The sequence below is a fragment of the Chinchilla lanigera genome, unplaced genomic scaffold (genome assembly GCF_000276665.1).
Source record: "Chinchilla lanigera isolate Chin_1 unplaced genomic scaffold, ChiLan1.0 scaffold00019, whole genome shotgun sequence".
NCBI classification, from domain to species: domain Eukaryota; kingdom Metazoa; phylum Chordata; class Mammalia; order Rodentia; family Chinchillidae; genus Chinchilla; species Chinchilla lanigera.
The window spans coordinates 24,294,863-24,307,040 of record NW_004955420.1 but is presented as its reverse complement, the minus strand read 5'-3'; the positions used below and the strand labels follow the sequence as shown (position 1 = coordinate 24,307,040).

At 56.7% G+C, this 12,178-nt stretch overlaps 2 protein-coding genes and 1 long non-coding RNA gene across 8 annotated transcripts in view; 1 reads left to right on the top strand and 2 right to left on the bottom strand.

Moving 5' to 3' along the window:
* Nucleotides 1-670: 670 nt before the first annotated feature.
* Nucleotides 671-5,962, bottom strand: Nme6 (NME/NM23 nucleoside diphosphate kinase 6). Of its 4 annotated transcripts, none has more exons than XM_005383380.2 (6): nt 5,861-5,962; nt 4,323-4,419; nt 2,594-2,696; nt 2,110-2,149; nt 1,656-1,816; nt 671-1,223 (listed from the first exon to the last, which is right to left on the bottom strand). In XM_005383380.2, exons 2-6 carry the CDS (start codon nt 4,410-4,412, stop codon nt 1,030-1,032), a joined length of 588 nt encoding a protein of 195 aa, XP_005383437.1. In that variant the 5' UTR covers nt 4,413-4,419; nt 5,861-5,962; the 3' UTR covers nt 671-1,029. The 4 variants fall into 4 exon arrangements, with proteins under 4 accessions (XP_005383437.1, XP_005383436.1, XP_013368928.1 ...); XM_005383379.2 differs by having other exon boundaries at nt 5,840-5,961; XM_013513474.1 differs by having other exon boundaries at nt 5,846-5,961.
* Nucleotides 5,963-6,055: 93 nt separating this feature from the next.
* On the top strand, nt 6,056-8,177 carry LOC102007021. 3 transcript variants are annotated; one of them, XR_260748.2, is made up of 4 exons: nt 6,056-6,202; nt 6,921-7,200; nt 7,243-7,919; nt 8,091-8,177. It is a non-coding gene; the product is annotated as an uncharacterized LOC102007021 (long non-coding RNA). The 3 variants fall into 3 exon arrangements; XR_260747.2 differs by having other exon boundaries at nt 8,044-8,130; XR_260746.2 differs by lacking the exon at nt 8,091-8,177 and having other exon boundaries at nt 7,243-8,002.
* Nucleotides 8,093-12,178, bottom strand: part of Spink8 (serine peptidase inhibitor, Kazal type 8 (putative)) — a gene marked incomplete in the record, with an annotated part of 15,726 nt that continues 11,640 nt past the window's right edge. Inside the window, 3 exon segments of the mRNA XM_013513475.1 lie at nt 8,093-8,276; nt 11,274-11,372; nt 11,889-11,931. Coding sequence (XP_013368929.1) covers nt 8,109-8,276; nt 11,274-11,372; nt 11,889-11,931 — 310 coding nt within the window.

Genomic DNA, 12,178 nt, shown 5'->3' with positions numbered 1-12,178 from the left:
AACGTGTCCAAAGACAGCAGGCGCCACGCGGGTCCGAGTCCCGAGGAGGAAGGACGCAGAGGGGAAGGGTGGCTGCGGCGGAGGCTGACCACCACAGCGGCCGGGAGAGGGAGGCCAGCTACCCGGGGGGCGGCTGCCGGGAAGCGGCACCTCCTGTGGCATCATCGCGGGAGGAGATGAGCGCCCAGTGCCCAGCGGGGGCCTCAGAGTCCGGCAGAAGGCACCGGGCGCCAGGCCTTGCACGGCGAACACAGGCAGCAGTCCGACGCCGCTTTGGCCCTGGCGTTCGGGGACAGGCCTTGCACCAGGGGACCTCCCAACACGGGAGCGCAGTGACTCACCTCCGGGATCCATGCTGCCCTGTGTCCCCACCCACAGGGACTCAGGCTGGGCCACGAGACCTGCTTTGGACAGGAGACATTAGAGGCCGTGGCACAGAGCAAGCGGCGTACCCGGAATGGCGTCCGCCCTCCTGCAGTCCTGAATCAACAGTGCTGTCACTCAGCACAGGACAAAATTCCACGTGAGGCCCGGTGGACGCATTCACACGTGCATGCGCATGAGAACCGGCACAGCTGCCCGCTGTCCCACAGACGCAGGAAGAAAAATCAGTTTTAAGCAACTACATTTTTTTTGCTTTTGGATGGGTGAGACAGGGTCTTGCTATATAGCCCAGGCTGGCCTCGAACTCATGGCAATCTTCCTGCCTCAGCCTCCCACGTGCTGGGATGACAGGTGTGCCCCACCTCCCCTGTGGACACTGACTTTATTAAGGAAGATGGACCAGAAGGCGCTTCTGGAGTTGCTGTCTCTGGGCAAGTCCTTGAGGAAGAAGTAACTCTCTCTCAGCCAAAGAGAAGCCCTCCTTTTTAGGCACCAGGAATGTTGCAGTGAAGAGGTAGGTGAAGAACCAGGTCCCGGAGGGCGGGCCGAGACGAGCCAGACCCCCTGGGCGGTGGGGTGGCGCCAGGCAGGGATGACACCACCAGCCCAGGCTTCCTGCTCCGCCTCAGGCTGGTGTCGCTGCTGTTAGCACGCGTCGCTGCTGCTACCAGGCCTCCGGGGCTGGCCCGGGCCTGCTCCGGCCGCACGGTGGACGCCGCCCTCAGGACTGTAGCGCACAGGGCCGAGGCGCAGCCGGGGCTCCTCCTCCTCGTACCAGCGCCGCTCACTGAAGTCGGGGAAGAAGGCCGCGATCTCCCTGCTGGCCGACGCTGCGGAGTCTGGGGGAGGTGGAGGGTGTGCGGGTTGGGGAGGGAGGCACCGCGGGGCCAGGACCCGGCCTCCTCCCTGCCCCAGCTCTGGCCTGGGCCGGCTGGAGAAAGCCCAGGTCCCCGCCAGCAAGGTGGCTCTGGAGGCCCGAAACCTCGACGGAGGAACCTGGCTGTCGACCTTACTGTGCAGCCCTCCCTCCAAACCCAAGACCTTTTCTTTCTTTTTGTAGTACCGGGAGTTGAACCCAGGGCCTCTGCACTGAGCTGTATCTCCAATTCTTACTTTATTTTTTTAATTTTGAGACAGGGTCTCACAATGTTAGTAAGTCACTCAGGATGGGCTCAAATCCTCCTGCCTCAGCCTCCCAGAGTGCTAGGATCACAGGCCTGCGCCACCTCACCCGGCTCCATCCCTCGTCCGGCTGCTGGAGGAAGACTGACCTGAGCCGTGTGTGGTGTTTCGGGTGTCAGTGAGCCCCAAACTCCCACGGATGGAGTCCGGGGCTGTGTGCTGAGCTCGAAACACTCTGGTGGGTCCCATCAGTGTCCTCCAGAGCTGGATGGCGTCCTTGTGCGCAAGGATGTAGGCCCGGATGGGCCCGCTGCGAGGAAGAGGAGCACGTTAGGGGCCGGCCGCCGGCCTGGGACAGCGGGCCCTGTGTGTCTGTGTCCCAGAGCAGGTGACAGAGGGCCGCCGCTGGTGCAAACAGGGGCCAGAGATCATCAGGGGCGCTAGGCAACGCTCTGGTACACTCTTCTACAGTCACTGGTACCGCAACCACAACAGGGGCCCCTGGCAGCCGGGTCAGAGCCTGGGCCACGTTTCTTCAGACTCGGCACCGATCGGGACCACACCGAGCGGAGAGGACAGACGATCCCCCAAAGTGAGGAGTACCTGGCCATGAACTCCACCAGGCGCTGGTAGAAGAAACGCCCTGCAAAGGAAGAGGACCTCATCAGACAGTGCTACTCCCCGGCTGGAGCAGCAAACACCGCTTCAGAGGGAACAGTGGGGACCCGCAGCCGGACACCCCTGGGTCTCCAGCCACGCTCTGACGCGGGCAACCTGAGCAGTTCTGGCTGAGTCACTACTCAGATCATGAACTAAGTCACCAACCTCCCTCACTGGGTTTCCTGACAGGTACAGGCGGTGCCAGCTCCTGCCTCGAAGGTCGGTGGGAGAATGAAGGAAATAACGGCACCAGGGAAAGGTCTGACGGAGCAGACCTTCACGGTGTGCACTGCTGGACCAAAAATGAAGCTTCGGGTTGGGACTGAGACCCAACCTTCCCAGGAAAAGAAAATACTGACGCTCACGCAAAGTTCGGTCTAAACCGAGACTCTGGAGCCGGGCTCTGGCCCTCACAGCCGGGTCCTACCCTCGTGCTCCCGGTAGAAGCTGCGGCAGTCCTCCCTCCTCCAGAGCAGCTCCCGCGAGCGCACGATCAGGAACTTGTGGCTCAGGATCTGCTGGTGAATGGCCTGGCGGACAGCACGGGAGGCAGAGTCAGCCGAGGCCCCCTCGGGGCACAGCTGGAGGAGGGGCCCGCTGCACGTCAGGGGGACAGCGGGGGTCCCAGCCCTCACTCACAGCATGTGCGAACCTCGGGGAGAGGTGACAGGGGGGCTACTCATGCCCCTTGAGCCCACAGGATCCAGCACTCAGGCCACCACAGAAGTCTGAGGGGGTCCCGCCTGGAGCTCCTCTTTCTCTTCCAACCGCCACACTTGATCAATCAGAAAAGCAGTAGGAGCCGTGCATGCTGGTGTACCCAGCACTCGGGAGGCTGAGGCAGGAGGATCGCTGTGAGTTCGAGGCCAGCCTGGGCTACAAAGTGAGTTCAAGGTAGCCTGAACTGCATAGCGAGACCTTGCCTCAAAAAAAACCACTGTATGCACATACCACACCGGCCAGAGGCGCAACCACTTTAATGCAGCATCCAAGCCTGCCTTTCCCTGCCCTTTGCTTCCTATTCTCTGGATCCAGCAAGCCTGGACTCCTGTACCTGAAACCCACCTGCCTCAGCCTCTCCTTCCACTGCCTGCGTCTTGCCCCGCCCAGCCCACCATTACAGACCAGACCCTTCTGCTCTCCTCTGTGCCATACTGGGCACTCAGAAATTTACCAACCCACAGCAGGCAGGGCCTACAACGGCCCTTCCCACTCTGTCTCTGTCAGAAACATTGCTTTCTTCTTTTCTCTTTTTTGAGACAGGGTCTCACTATACAGGGCACAGGCTGGCCTTGAACTCACTATGTAGCCTCTTTTAAAATTTTTGGTGATCCTCCTGCCTCAGCCTCCCAGTGCCACCACGCCTGGCTTCATTTCCTGAGTATTAGTGTTCACTGAGGTTCTGTCATTCTGCCCTCCTCTTGTCTAATTCAATGTCAATGTCCAGTCCACCCCAGTGTGGCTCATTCTCATCATTTCATGCGCCACGAAGGACCTCCAAGCATTCATCAACAGCCCTGCTTTCCCACCCTGAGGCCCAGGACTGGGAATGGTACTGTACGATCACGTGACATCGCATATCTAACAGCAGGGACTCCGCAGATGCAAAGAAGGCCCCTAATCAGCTGGCTGTGATCGGAAGGGAGCTTAGGCAGGTGAGGCTCATGAATCCGGTGACCCTTTCTCCTGCACGCACCCCCTGGCTGGGGACAGAGCATGAGGTCTCGGTGCGCTGTCTCCGTCGGGAGGACAGAGTGAGCTATGTGATGATGAGCGTGCAAGGTCTCCAGGGACCGTGTGCAAGGCCTACCCGAGCCGAGGCCAGCAAGCGGATGGGGACTGGGCCCTGTCACCACAGGAAGTGGCCCAAACCGCAGCCGATGGGCGCCCAAGCTGGAGGTGGATTCCTCCCCAGACACGGCAGACAGGAGCCTGGGGAGTGGCCTGGCGCTTGCAGCAGTGCACTGGCCTTTACAAACTCTACCAGGTCCTTTCTTAGATCTGCGATCCGCTCAGGTCTCCAAGGGACTTCCGGTCTCCCAGGGCCAGAGTCCACGCCCGCTCGGCTGTGGAGCGGCCCCGGAAGTGCTGTCGGTCACCAGTGGACCTGATTAGCCATGCCCAGGGCCGACCTTGGAGGCTGGGCCGGGCCTTACCTCCAGAATCAGTGGGTGGGCCACCGCATCCGGCTTGATCAGGGCCAGGGTGAGCTGGAGCACCTGGGGCCTTCGCAGTGCGGAGGTCATGTCACCCCTGCCACCAGAGGAGAGTGGGGTTAGGGACCCACAGAGCCACTTGGAAGCCGAGCAGCTGTGCAAGGCAGACAGCACTCCCTCCCCGCCGCCCCGCCTGCCATGCACACGGCATAGGGCACCTCACAGCTACAGCCAAGGGGGCCCCGAGGGTGTTTCCTGGGATTGCAGCGAGGAGCAGGGTCAGGTTGGTGCCACTGTAGGGCCATAAGCGTTGACCGCTCAAGCAAAATTTAAGTTTAAACAGCGAGGTGTGGTAACACACATCTGTGATTCTGGGAGGCTGAGGCAGGAAGATCACTGAGTTTGAGGCCAGCCTGGGCTACACAGCAAGATGGCTGGCCACAAGATCTAGTCTTTACTCCTGCAGAGGTGATCAATTTTTCACATGTGAATAGTTTCCTAGTTGGAAGAGACTTCAAATTCTTAGTTTAGCCATGACTGCATGGCTTAGTCTGGTTTACCTCAAAAAACCAAACCAAATCAAACCAAACCAAACCCCCAAATAAGCAGGACGCCAGTTCATCTGCTGGATCCACGCCATCGCTGATCTAAGATTTTGGATGGGGCAGGATCCCCCTTGCCCAGATTGAAGCTGTCAGTATACTCAGCTGTCCTCAGGGGCCAGGCCCGAAGATTCCGGTCAGGGCCGGGTCAGGCCCTATTCCGTGTGTAGCAGCAGAAAAAGTGCCTGGTACCCTGGAGCTCAACCAGTTTCACTGACCAGCGGAATGATATACCATATAATCTTCTAGTCTGTCCTCCTGGCGTCTAACAAGGTGTAACAGCGCAATAAATACTCATGGGAAGATGTAGCAAACATAAAATTATCCTATAAACTATATTAGGGTTTTTTAAAAAATGGAACCAGTGATTGAACCCAAGAGTTTTTTTTCATTGAGCTACATCCCAGCCCTTAAAAAATTAAAAAAAAATTTTTTTGAGGCAGTGTCTCCCTAAATTGTTTAAATTGCCCAGGCTGAGCTCAAACTTGCAATCCTCCTGCCCGTCTGCCTCCCAGCCCGCTAGGATTACAGGCATGCGCGACCATGCAGTCATGGCTGAACTAAAAATCTGAGCTCTTTCCAACTCTGAAGCTCTATTCACAATGCGAATTAATTGATCGCCTCTGCGGGAGTACAGACTGGGTCTCACGGTCTGCCGTGGTGGCCTGTAAGCCCAGCATGTGGGAGGCTGAGGCAGGAGGATCGCTGTGAGCTCGAGGCCAGCCTGGGCTACATAGTGAGTTCTAGGCCAGCCTGAACTGCGTAGCGAGACCCCGACTTGCCCGCGCCGTCCCCAGGGGCCACCCCCCGGGGCCCCAAGACCCCCCGCTAGGCGAGGACTCGGGCCCTTCCGCTCCACCTGCGGCCACGCCTGCACGCCCAGGCTCCCGCCCCGCCCCGACTCCTTCTCCAGGCCTTAGCTGCGTGACGCCCGACCCCGGTATCCCGGGACAAAGCCCGCGGGTCCCACGTTCCGGGTTACTACTACGTCTCCGGGCCAACAGGCACCGCGCTGGTCAGCCTGCACGGCCTGTAGGGGTCCTTCAGGCGTTCGGTCGGGCAGCCCTTCAAAGGGGCCTCTCACGGTTGCCTAGCAATTATGCCCCCCCCGCCCCCCCCCCGCCCAAACCGGAAAAGGCGTGGGTTTGCTGCCAGTTGGCTGCGGATCCGATCAGGGCCAGGCTCTGTAGGGTGCGGATGGGCTCTCCTGGCGTCGGGGTGCGGATGGGGTACCTGAGGCAGTCTTGCGTAGGAGATGAGAAGTCGAGGGGCCCTCTGGTATGGAGTGTGATTCATGGATACTATGGTGACTTTAGGAACGGGGAGGGGTCCGTTGTAACAGGTGTGACCAGTAAGCTGGTCACAGGTTAGGGGTGATGAAAGTGTTTTCTGGCCGGGCGTGGTGGCGCACGCCTGTAATCCCAGCACTCGGGAGGCTGAGGCAGGAGGATCGCTGTGAGTTGGAGGCCAGCCTGGGATATATAGCGAGTTCAAGGCCAGCCTGAACTGCATAGCGAGACCCTGTCTCAAAACAAAACAAAATGCTATGTGTGATGGTATTATAGGAAGTAAAATATAGAAATTCAAAATAACCTTTGAAGATCTAAACAGAAATAGACAATGTGAACTGCTGGGCATGTGCACACCTGTAATCCCAGCACATGGGAAGCTGAGACAGGAGGATCCCTGTTGAGGGATCGAGTTGGAGGCCAGCCTGGCCTCTATAGTGAGTTTAAGGCCAGCATGAATTGCATAGAGAGACCTTGTCTCAAGAAACAACAACGAAATACTCCAGCTCCAGTAGAAGGTTGGGACTCCGGGGGCAGGGGGAGGGGTGACTGACTTTGGGGAGAGCTCTTAGCCTGCACTCAGTCCTGTGCACACACATACACAGCTGTATGTCTGTTCTAGAGATCTATATATTCACTCTAGGGTCCCTGCTTTACTACAGTAGATGCCCACACATCCCTCTACTAACTCCAAGCAAACCTCCTAGGAAGCCCCTCCGAACCAGCCACTGCTCATCCCAGAGAAAAGGCCCGGATGTCGAGGACAGATAAGCAAACAGGTACAAAAAAGTTCCCCAACGCCCAGCAAAAGAAATGCTCCAGTAGGAAAGGGCCCAGCCTAACCAAGGACAGGCCGGGGAGGCACTGGGTGAGGGCGGGTTCCAGGTAGGGGCAGGGGTCCCTTTCGGAGGGTCAGAGGTCTGTAGATAGGGGAAAAAATAGAACAGAGGCCTCGTTAGGTCTTGGAGCTAGTCCTGACCAGAAGGGGTTAAAAGCAAACTTCATCAGAAGAATTGCCCAGGGGAGCAGGTCAAGGGTGGGGTAGAGAAAAGGCAAGAAGTCAGCTGAGGGGCGGCAGCGGTGGCCTCGGGGCTTGCACAGGCAGGACGCAGGGCCAAGCGCAAACGCGGACACCGCGCCCCGCCCGCGCCAGGGTGCGGGAGCAGGGGCGGGGCTGGCCGGCGGCGCAGGGATTCGCCCTGGGCTCGCTCTGTAGTCCTCTCCCGAGTCGGCGCATCGCGCATCGCGCACCCGCAGCTGCAGCAGCGTCCTCTGCCCTGCCCGGCTCTAGGCCCGCTAGGAGGGACGCACCCCCTTGCCCACCCGCTGCCCACCCCAAAGACAAGGCCCTGACAAGTAGGTCAAGGACAAGCACACAGACGGACAGAAGCTGCGCGCAGACCCCCGGAAGGGACCTCGTTAGGCAGAGCCGCGGGAAGGGGGGCCCATTCCCGTGGGGGAGCCCCGAGCTTCAGCCAGGGGCAAAGGGCCAGGGTCCCCCATCCTCCGGAGTCCCGCCCTGGTCCCTTCTCTGTCGTCTTTACAGATAAAGCGCCTTCCTCCCCGTAAGCTTTGTCCCTCTGACGTATCATCGCGGCTGAGCTCCTGATCCGGGGGCTGCGGGACAGCGGAGCCGCGGGGCTCGTCCCACGAACGCGCCGTCCTTTGGTCCCCCGCCCCGGGACCAGAGGTGACGCTGCCACCCTGTAAGCGAGGCCAGGGACAAGGGCCCGCGGTCCCGCCCTTTCCAAAGCCCCTTCCCCTGGGGTGGGGCAGCTTCCTGTCCCCTTCTCCCTCCTTTCCCGCCCTTCAGTTCATTACGGCGCTTAGTTTAGGGCCCCGGTTCGCCGCGACAAAAGCTACGCGTTCGCCACCAGGCTTTCTGCTGAGACAGTTTACTGAAGAAGAAACCCCGGCGCCGGATCCGCGCGGTTGCCCCCAGCACCAGCGGCCGCCTCTTGTGGAGCAGACGCAGGCTGCGCCTGGCCCTCGGGACCCGGGACCCGGGAACTTTCGGGCTCTTCCTGCGAGGTTCGGGCGGTTTCCTGCAGGAGAAGCGTCCGCTGAGAGAGGAAGCGCGGGGGTGTTCTCCTGTGAAGGTGGCTCCAGACATCAGGGGCCACGGGGGAGGGAGCAGGGGCAGAGGCAGGAGGCGGGGTGGGGTGCCGAGGGCCCCGGGGAAAGAAGAGGCCTGGGGGACCAGGCCAGCGGCGGAGGCACGAGGGGCTGCTGAGGCCCAGGCCAGAATCGGGTGCCAGGCCCCAGCCTCTGCACAGGACTGGTTCCAGGGCCTCTGCGCCTCTGCTTCTGTAGCCAGGAGGCCACAATGCCCCCGGGGGGCCGGGGGGACCGGGCAGGTGACACAGGCAGGGCACCCGGAGCAGCCCCCGGCAGTCCTTGTTGCTCTCCTGAGACTCGGCCTGGTCTTCGCTTTGCGATCTTGTCAAAACCAGAGTTTCAATGCTGCTTTGGTGCCAGGCCCTGGGGAGAAGCCCTTACCCACCCACCCACCCACCCATTCATTCATTCATTCATTCATTCACTTTCTCTTTACATGAATTCAATGGTTTGTGTTGTTGGTTTCTTGTTTTTTATTGTCTGTTTTGGTACTGGAGATTGAACCCAGGGCCTTTGCACTGAGCTACATCCCAGGACCTTTTCTATTTCATTTTGAGACAGGGCTTTGCTAAGTCACTAACTTGCCAACATTGGGCTCAAACTTGTGATCTTCCTGCCTCAGCCTGCTGGGACCACAGATGTGAGCCAACAGTCCCAGCTTTAGGGGTTTTTTTTGCTTGTTTGTTTGAGTCAGGGTCTCACAACGCAGCACGGGTTGCCCTTGAACTCATTTTACAGCCCGGTCTGCTAGGACTTCCAGCAATCCCCCTGCCTCAGTCTCTCCGGGGCTGGGATCACAGGTGTGCGGCACCATGGCTGGCTAACAGGAGATGGGGCGCAGCTCAGATTGGCTGGAAAGGAGGTGCAGTGGGGTCCTAGAATCTACCCACTGCCGCCTCTCAGTGCTGTGTAGAAGATCTCCCGCAGGTGTGGATGATATGAGAGGACGGAGATCCGTCCTCAGGGAGTACTTCTTTTTCCTTCTTTCATCTGGCCCAAGTTCACTCTGCAGAGCCAGTTTCTCCCTTACCCTTCTTCACTTGTACTTTTTCAAATAAACGTCACTATTTTTGTTTGTCTCATTCACTGTTTGAGGTTAGAAAACCTAGAAACCAAGAGGTGAGCACCCCAAAAGCCTGGTAGTGGGCTTTTTTTGTGTGTAGTGGGGACTGAAACCAGGGTCTCTGCTCTGAGCTGCATCCACAGCCTTTTAAAAAAATTACTGTTTTTAAAAAATTTTGAGATAGGATCTTGCTCAACTGTTCAGTTGCCCAGGCTGGATTTGGAACTTGCAGTTCTCCTGCCTCAGCCTCCCAGAGTGTTGGATCACAGGCCTGCGTTACCACTTTGAGGTTGGTCTACATTCTTAACCTCTATAAATCCTTGGCTTCAGAATTTCTTGTATCACTTTATAAAAACAACATAGATTTACCAATAGTTTGCTGGGCATGGTGGTGCACGCCAGTAATCCTAGCACTGTGGAGGCTGAGGCAGGAGGATCGCCACAAGTTTTAGGCCAGCCTGGGCTACACAGTGAGTTTAAGGCCAGCCTGAGGTACATAGCAAGACCCTGTCTCCAAAAAAACCCAAAATTGCCAACAATTTCATTGGTGCCTTGGTAGAAAGGTAGAACTGTACTCTAGTAAAATTTGGGGGTGATCCCCTCTACTTAATTTTCCATATTTATCGTGTAGTTAATGTTTGCATTTGAAATAAATGAGTAAAATGCATCTTTGTCTTATACAAACTGTTGAGGTCCCAACACAATACTGTAGAGAAGTCTTCCCCTTTTTATGTATGTATGTATGTATATATGTACGTATTTTTTTTGTCTTTTTGAGACAGGGTCTCACCATGAGTTCAGGTTGCTTTTGAACTCATTTTATGGCCCAGGCTGGTGTCAGACTCACAACAATCCTCCTGCCTCAGTGCTGGGATTATAGGTGTGCACCACCATACCTAACCTGGCCTTTTTTTGGCGGGGGAGAAAATTGGAAAAAAAAAAAAAAAAAAAAAAGATAACTGGAAGCCGTAGGGAGGTGAAGGGGAAGTGAGAAGAATGATGTGTTAAGACCACGTACCAACTCCCCATGAAGCTGGGTGAAGTGGCGCATGCCTGTCATCCCAGGGAGGATGAGGCAGGAGGAATGCTAGGCGTTCCAGGCCAGCCTGGCCTACACAGCGGGACCTCATCTTAAAACAGGAAACCAATGAAGGGACCACTGTGTGCTGCCGATGCGTACTAATGAACGTTACATAGCCAGCTTCTGCCCTCGGACAGCTCCTCCATCTCCGCGGCTGTGCAGTGTCCCCGTCCCGTCCCCCCCGCCCACGTCCCTCGGAGCCCTCTCCCCACCAACGCATCCTTGCTTCAGCCCGGTCAGCCTTGCTGCACTGTGATGCCGCCCTGTGGAACCAGACAGCCGGGAGCACACTGACGGGGCTGTGGATTTCGGGGCGGCCCTGGTGGAAGAGGGGTAGCTCCGTAGGGCTTGCTGCGAATCAGCTCAGCTTGGCAGGATCTGACCCAGGTGGACATCACCCGAGGTCTCTGCACAGTGACCGAGCTGAAGCACACAATGTCCGGAGGACTTCTCTTCCTGGGACGGGCAGGGCACTCCAGTGGACTGCACAGGGGTGGGTGATTGTGCGGTCTAAGTTACATGGGGCCGGGCGTGGTGCTGCACGCCCGGCATCCCAGCACTGAGGCTGAGGAGGAGGAAGCTGAGGCAGGAGGAACACCGTGAGTTAGACATCCTGGCCACATAGCGAGACCCTGTCTCAAAAAACCATAACCATAACCAAAACCAAAACCAAAATCAAAAAAGAATAAACCAAACCCTCCCCCCCAAATTCACATGGGGCTTGTGAGCTTGTCATGGAGATGGTGTCAGAAATATTGTCATAAGATTACTACAAATTACAGAACTGTCCTATTTTACCTGTTTTCTCGTGTCCGATGACTTGTCCCAGTCCTGCTGCCGCTCCCTGTCCAGCGAGCGTGAGGGCACCGGCTGCGTTCTCGCTTTGGGCCCAGCACCCTAAGTTCAAGGACACAAACAACTACACCTGGTTCTCCATGTGGATTGGGGTCTCCTGTCCCTCTCAGGCTTTGGGGGCAGCAGGTGAGGGACAGGCTAAGAATGTCCCTGCTGCTGAGTGACCGGGCCAAAAGACAATCTCCCTAGATGTTACTTTTGAGGTGGTTGGGAAATTCCGGACAGGAAGTAGGCATTAGAGCATGACAAGAGCTAAGCAGGTGTAATAGTGGCAATGTGGGGTGTGGTGGCACACTCATTTGGGAGGCTGAGGCAGGAGGATCACCAGGAGGTCAAGACCAGCCTGAACTACATAGCGAGACCTTGCTAAAAAGCAAAACAAAACAAAACGAAAAGTGGGAAAAACTTCACAAATGTTGACTATATCATTATGTTACTATCTTGACTTTTATGTATGCTGGAAATTTTTCATAATGAAACATTTAGTCATCAACAGCAATGAGCTCTTAACTGTATCTGGTTTACTACTAAAAATAAAAGTAAAGTGACTTTACTTACACATGGTCCATCATGCAGTTTAGTTATGTTCAACCCTTCATATCTGAAAGAAATGATATTTGGACATGATTACTTTTTTGTTTTGGTACTCGGAGTCAAATTCAGGACCCTGTGGTTGCCCGGCAGGCACTGTGCCTTTGAGCTATATCCCTGGTCCCGAAATGATTACTTTTGGACTATAATATATCATACATTATGACTAAATTTTACTTACTTTTTTTTTTTTTTTGTCTTTTTGAGACAGGGTCTCGCTATGCAGTTCAGGCTGGCCTTAAGCTCACTTTGTAGCC

Excerpts from the sequence above, each read along its gene's own strand:
- Nme6 (XM_005383380.2), bottom strand. The coding sequence starts at position 4,412 with ATGACCTCCGCACTGCGAAGGCCCCAGGTGCTCCAGCTCACCCTGGCC. Across the intron at positions 2,697-4,322 it reads CCCACCCACTGATTCTGGAG|GCCATTCACCAGCAGATCCT; the intron begins GTAAGGCCCGGC and ends GCTGTCCGCCAG. Across the intron at positions 1,224-1,655 it reads AAACACCACACACGGCTCAG|ACTCCGCAGCGTCGGCCAGC; the intron begins GTCAGTCTTCCT and ends CACCTCCCCCAG.